We start from the raw sequence: 6,537 nt of genomic DNA on the forward strand, positions 1-6,537 counted from the left end.
GTTTGGTTCATGTAAAATATTTTCCCTATTTTCAGGAAAGGAAAATATTTTCAAGTGTTTGGTTGCATTCCAAAATATGCTTTGAAAAATATTTTCTAGTGTTTGGTTATTTTGCTGAAAATGCTCTAGAAAACCCATTTTTATCATGTTTCTCACATTTTCTTAAGATCCAAACAAATATTATTACATAGAATCAAAATATATAAACAACACAAGAAACAAAAATCAAAACAAAAAAATCATATTCACAAACTCAGTGAGAGAGGGAAGAAAGAGCGAGAGATTAAGGGAAAGAGAGATCGGGAAAGAGAGAATCGGAGTGGATGGAGGCGGTGGCGGTCAAATCGGGTGGGTTTGGGGGTGGAGTGGAGTGAGCTAGTGGTTGGTGGCGGCCAGATCGACGATTGGTGGTGGCGGCCAGTGCGTTGGAGAGCCTGGTGGAGCACGGCCTGCGGTCGGTTGTCAAGATCGAAGCTCGTCGGTGCATGGCTGGTGATCGGAGAGGTGGATCGGTGATGAGGGAGGGGTGGGCTGAGATCTGGGTGGACCGGTGTTTGTGGGTCTTGGGTGTTTGGCTGGTGCGTTATTTGGGTAGTGGGCCAACGTGATCGGAGCTTGGCTGGGTTGGCCGGAGCTTAGCTGAGGTGAGGCGTGATCTGGGTTTTGTGGGTGTGCTTTCTCTCTCTCTCTCTCTCTCTCTCTCTTTGCGCATGAGTCTGGAAATGGTTTGAAGTGAAAATTTGGACTGAAACCAATTTTCGGGTCAAAGCCATTAAAACACACGGTCAACTGAAAATATTTTCCGAAAAATTTATTTTCCATGCACAACCAAACACCCGCATTTATGGAAAAAGATTTCCGGAAGTGATTTGAAGTTAAAACAAACACAGCCTAAGTTCCCTCTCTAATTCCGATACCAAACAAAACCCTAACTCGCCCCATCAAGAGTTGTCTTGAAAGGAGAAGCTAGGAGAGGAACTCCTGCTTGGGCCGTGTGTGTGAGAGAAAGAGAGAATTATTGTTGATGTGGATTTGCTCAAGTTTATTACTAATAGCATCAAGATATGAGATTGAAACCCCGTTATTTTCCATGATAAATTGTGTTCTAGTCACAAGTATATTTATTACAGAATTCTATAATCTATATTAAAAATGTAGAGGCCTAATCCTTGTCACGTTTTGAGTCTGTTATATAACTCTAGTCCAAACTCATTATATATAATCCTACTTGTAATGTAAGCAAAATGATTCTAATCTTACTTGTAGTGCTAATATTGTAAACCTAGATTAGTCTTGGATTTCACCTATTATAAATATCCTTAAACGTGTTCATCACTTCATTGTAATACATAGAGTTTTATAATAAAAATGAAATCATCAATAACTTTTTGGGGGCGGATGTTGGCCTCTAAGACCAAACCACATTGATTTCTTACGTTCCATTTCTTTGTTTTTTCTCTTTGCTTTCTTTATTTCCCTTTTCACACACACACACAGATATATATATATATATATATATATATATATTTATATATATATATATATTTATATATATATTTCATACACTTTATCATGTTGCCAAAACTATGTATCGCACTATCAAACATGGTATCACGTTTTTTGTTATTTAAATTAGAAATATATATGAATAAAAAAAATGCTTAAATTGAATCGTAAACCTAATAATTAATGTTATGTTCCGTGCATACGTGTGGGGTAGAGGTTGTAATAGTGGAGAATATGTAAGATAATTGTCGATGGAAACAACACCATATAAGTCACTTGCAACATGTTTTATGAACGCCAAAATAACGTTAAGCTAACAGTGAAAAGATTCATATGATAAGGTTACTATTTTCTTATGTATTTTATGCCGAGAAGGCGAGAACTAAGAACCTGAGCTGTCATTTGGACTAATTGCTTTGTAATTATTGCATTGGGTGCAAATAATATTGTAAAATTTGGCTAATATATTCGTCATATCCACCTTTAATTCCCACTAGAAAAGAAAAGATATAGAGAGAAAAGAATGTGTTAAACCCATAAGAATCTTTCGTTAGTATGATTCGTCAGTCCAAATTTGGACTGATTCTCTTAACATGTCACAACCATGATTTTAAATATTCTAAACTAAACATCTTAAGAAAATCAATGCCGTCCACTTCCTAGCCATGATCTATTTTTTCACTGATCAGTGATCACAATCTGAAGAGTTTAGAGCAATTTTGAATTTCCCCTCTGTCCTAACCAAGGAAATAAAGGAAAAAAATCCTCCTTCATAGTACTTTCTTGTGCTAATAATGCCTAAGCCTAGCAACAAAATGTAATAGTGTTCTTGACAAATTATAGACAAAAAGCCTTTCAGATTCTTAAAAGACCATTTAATTATCTCATAAAATCTGCCAAAATCTTAATTTAACTATAAATCATTGTATAATTTGGTAGCCGACAATAATTTACAAACAGGGAATATAAGACCATATTTGTCCATCTATTGGTATCCGACAATAGTTTGCCCAATTTTCATCACTCATTACTCAATTCTCATCACCCATCACTTACTTTTAGTGGGACCCACACCATTTGTGCTTATTTAGCTTTGCTTTGGTTTCTCACTTTCCATCACTCATAACTCAAAAAAGTAAAAAAAGTGAGTGAGAGTGATGGAAAATGGAAACACATTTTCGTTGTTTCCGGATCATGAGATATGGGTGATGGCGGCAAATTAGCTAGCCTGGTTTTTGGACAAATTAATAAACATTGGATCTTTTGTCAATGTTGAAACGAACAAACACAATTGGTAGATTTTAGCAAGACAAGCGTCACAATAATGTTCACACTTTGCATTGAAGGTGCTATATGGTTTGCACCAAATGCAACTTTAATTTAAGATATCTAAAATAGTACCCCAAAAAAAAAAAAAAAAAAATTAATTACTGGGGTATTATCCCCATTCTACAACAAGGGCAATGAGCATTGTTCTCTAGCCATGGCACCAAGCATCTCACATGGAATTTATGGGTACAAGGCAGGTGCACTAGGGTCTCACCAGCTTTGAACAGTTCCAAGCAAACAGCACAGTCATCTTGGTCCGAAGCCTTCCAGCTCAACTTGGTCCAACTGAACCTTCTTGACCCACTCTTCTTTGACCCAAACACCTGTGTACGCAATTCTCCCAGTACCATTGACCTTTCCTCCACACACCTTAGCCTGTCTTTGTTACTGTTATTCCTAGATTCAATCATATAAAATTGAGAAAAAAATTATTAATATATCATTCAAATAAGCTGAGAGGGTTGTGGATTCTTGAATCTAGCTAAAAAAGCTTAATTTACATAGCCAGCATGCGTGTGTTAGCAAAGACCATATTGGTTTTGCTAATATTCGCTTGGAAAGTTGAAACTTGAAACCATAAAGCTAATTATATTTATATATACCTTTTAGTTTCTGATGATTTCCTTGGTATTCTTAACTTCCCATCTAATCTTTCCTTGGCTTCTCTGGCTACTTCTTCTAGCTTCTCATCCTGGCTTACTTGGTTTAATAAAGTTCTTTGCTGCTTTTTTTGTTGGTGTTAGCTTAATGACATTAGTAAAAAATACTCAAAATAGAAAGAAAAAGAAAATTTGAGAGAGATGTACCAGTGAAGAGGTATAGGAATGATGAGTATCATGGTTGCTTGTGTACAAGCAGAAAGAGGAGCGCCTTGATCCACCGTGCACAGCCAAATTTGGGGAGTCAGACCAAGCCACACTCCGATGGAACCGCCTTCTTCGAGCACATTCGACTCCTGGAAGGCTTCCAGCCATTGATAACAAGCAACCTAAACAATTTAAAAGGAGAAAAGGGATGGTGCTATTTACAATTCATCTTCAAATTCTGATGTTTGTATGCCGTATACTCAAGCTATATCCGAAACTAAGAAGAAAAAACAATTTGTCCATATGATGGGAGAGCAAGTAAAGGTACCTGAAATGACAGATAGGAAATTCTGATAGATTTAATTGTGAGAAAATTAACATTTTAACTGTTACAAATCATTTAAAAGATGGTGGGAGACAAAGCTGGGTCCGTGACATTATGGCTGCACAACAATCTTTATCTCACAAACACAGACACACTCACTCGGACTCTTTCTAGATGATTAGTTTAGTTATGCGTTAAGGTAATTATTATTGGGTCAAAACTTAGAAGTAATAGAAAAGGATGGAGCTAAGGAAGCTGCAACGCAATTCACCAACCTAAGACCAACTTCTATTCTACTCGGCTATATACACACAATCCACACTTTTTGCGGCATGGTAAACGCACGTGAAGTGACTAACCAAATTGACATCTTCGTGTTACATAGACTCTTAACGTTATTTATTTATTATTATTTATTTATTTATTTTTTTATACAATGATTGAAATGGTAGATCGAATGTCAACCATTTCAAGAATTATGGCAAATGACCACCGCACACCCTTGGTGTTGTTTTATATATAGATATATACATGGATAGGTTGTAATAATAATGTTTGAGTTTGGAAAATATTGTTTCATGAAGTAAAAATTTAAGTTTTGGAATTTTCTAAGTGAAAATTCAAAATTCAATATTTTCGATCGATCGAAACTTTGGCTCGATCGATCGAAATGATGAAGAAAATAATCCTAGAGTCTCTGGATGAATCAATCGTTATTCGATTCCTGTTCGATCGATCAAAAAGAGCACCGATTAATCGAAATAAACTTTCGACTAATCGAAAGTCGTAAAACAGGATTTTCTGCAGAATTTTCTAGTGACTGTTCAGAGAGTTTGAAGAGGTTTCAAGCCTTGAGAACGGTTTTATGAAACATTTTAATTTTTCACACGTGCCTTTTGTTGAAATATAACCCTATAGATATAAATAGAGGCTTATGTTCACAAGAAATCTTGTGGTCATTTTTCAGAATTGCTATTTGTAGAACCCAACATCTTGGTTGTATTGTGGAGACAAATTTGCAATAACCCTTTAGCAACAATAGTTTGGGGGGCAAATATTGTCTAAGGATAATAATTTTGTACCTTCAAGTTATCTATTTTTTGTTTATCTTTTGTGTTAATCTTGTTATTCCATTATTACTTTATGTAATATTCCCCACAAGTGTGATAGTTACTTTATAAGTATAAGTATTTATGAGGTGTCGGAGATAAGAATTGAGATTCAAGTTTTTAGGAAGGAGTTTCACACGTACACTTAAATTAAGTTAGAGAAGTATAAGTATTTATGAGGTGTCGGAGATAAGGATTGAGATTCAAGTCTTTAGGAAGAAGTTTCACACGTACACTTAAATTAAGTTAGAGAAGAATTTTATCTTCGATAAAAAATAAATAAAAATAAAAACCAAGAATTATGACAAATGTTGTGAAAAAAGTTGTGTTCATGACATTATTGTACATTAAATATTGTTAGCGTTCCCCCCCCCCCCCCCCCAAAAAAAAAAAAAAAAACACAATTGTTTTAATTAATATGTTATTTGCTAAACCCCAAGGGGTAACACAATTCTATGGGAGTTCAACAATTCTTTTCTAATGTCGTTTTATTATGTTATTTTCTGAACCTCAAGGGACAGTTATATGAGGATCGTGTTTTACGAAATAGAGTGAGAGTAGTCACGTAGAGCTCTTTACATGGTGCTCAGTGTTGTATAATTTGCACACAATGAGTCCTAACCTTAGGTTGATTGCTAGTATTAGGATTGGAAAATCAACACAAAATTTAGTCATTTTATTATAAATGAATCATTTACATATACAAGTTGGGACATCTTTATATGCATGAAAAATATGGTAAGAACTCATAATTGATTCGAAATTTTGGCACTAAAACCCTTTTTATCATCATTGATTGTCATCATAATAGTAGAACATGTAGAGAAAAAGCTTGAAGATTGTTAGGTGGTATGTCGATGTCCTCAAGTTTTGAAGTTTTTGTCCATTGTGATGTAATAAAACCAATTCTCTCTCCCTCTCTCTTTCTTACAAGAGATCTTAAAAGAACCTTCCTATATTCCACCCTCACGGGTTGAACCTTTTAGATTGAAAGAATTAATATCATTAAGCTACGAGATCATTTGCAAATTGCAATGCAACTTCCTTTTTTTTTTTTTTTTTTAAATAAAAATGTGGTATCTTATTCTACCACGCAGAAATTAAAACCATACAATTAATTAATAGTATCTTATTCAACCGGCAGAGAGAAAGCAAACCAGAAACAAACATGAGTGGTTCATTCATTGAACAGTCTCAAACCCAATCTTTAATTAATACACCCGAATTTTAGAACAAAATGTACGTCAACTCGAAATAAAAGTCTAAGAGAAACTGCGTATTCGGAGGAACCTTATTTTTTAATTTAAAAAGATATATAAGAACCTTATTTTTCAGGTCATGTCAATGTTCACTAAAAAAAAAAAGTCTTGTCAACACGGTCGAGCAAGGATTTCAATTTAAGGGGCAAAAATAAAAAGACAATGTTTTAAAAAAAATAACTTAAAATATATTAATTGATATA

General features: G+C 34.6%; 1 protein-coding gene across 2 annotated transcripts; it reads right to left on the reverse strand.

Annotated features, from left to right (window-relative positions):
• Positions 1-2,767: 2,767 nt before the first annotated feature.
• Positions 2,768-4,170, reverse strand: LOC115957265 (probable E3 ubiquitin-protein ligase RHY1A). Of its 2 annotated transcripts, XM_031075467.1 has the most exons (4): positions 3,970-4,170; positions 3,642-3,823; positions 3,438-3,559; positions 2,768-3,231 (listed from the first exon to the last, which is right to left on the reverse strand). In XM_031075467.1, exons 2-4 carry the CDS (start codon positions 3,807-3,809, stop codon positions 2,934-2,936), a joined length of 588 nt encoding a protein of 195 aa, XP_030931327.1. In that variant the 5' UTR covers positions 3,810-3,823; positions 3,970-4,170; the 3' UTR covers positions 2,768-2,933. The 2 variants fall into 2 exon arrangements, with proteins under 2 accessions (XP_030931327.1, XP_030931332.1); XM_031075472.1 differs by lacking the exon at positions 3,970-4,170 and having other exon boundaries at positions 3,438-3,556; positions 3,642-3,963.
• Positions 4,171-6,537: the final 2,367 nt, after the last annotated feature.

This window comes from Quercus lobata, chromosome 2, assembly GCF_001633185.2.
Source record: "Quercus lobata isolate SW786 chromosome 2, ValleyOak3.0 Primary Assembly, whole genome shotgun sequence".
Taxonomy (NCBI): Eukaryota; Viridiplantae; Streptophyta; class Magnoliopsida; order Fagales; family Fagaceae; genus Quercus; species Quercus lobata.

What these genes read in the sequence shown, in the direction of transcription:
- LOC115957265 (XM_031075467.1), bottom strand. Translation starts at nt 3,809, where the DNA reads ATGGCTGGAAGCCTTCCAGGAGTCGAATGTGCTCGAAGAAGGCGGTTC. An exon ending in ATTCCTATACCTCTTCACTG is followed by an intron (nt 3,560 to 3,641) that starts GTACATCTCTCT and finishes CAACAAAAAAAG; the next exon opens with CAGCAAAGAACTTTATTAAA. An exon ending in AAATCATCAGAAACTAAAAG is followed by an intron (nt 3,232 to 3,437) that starts GTATATATAAAT and finishes GATTGAATCTAG; the next exon opens with GAATAACAGTAACAAAGACA.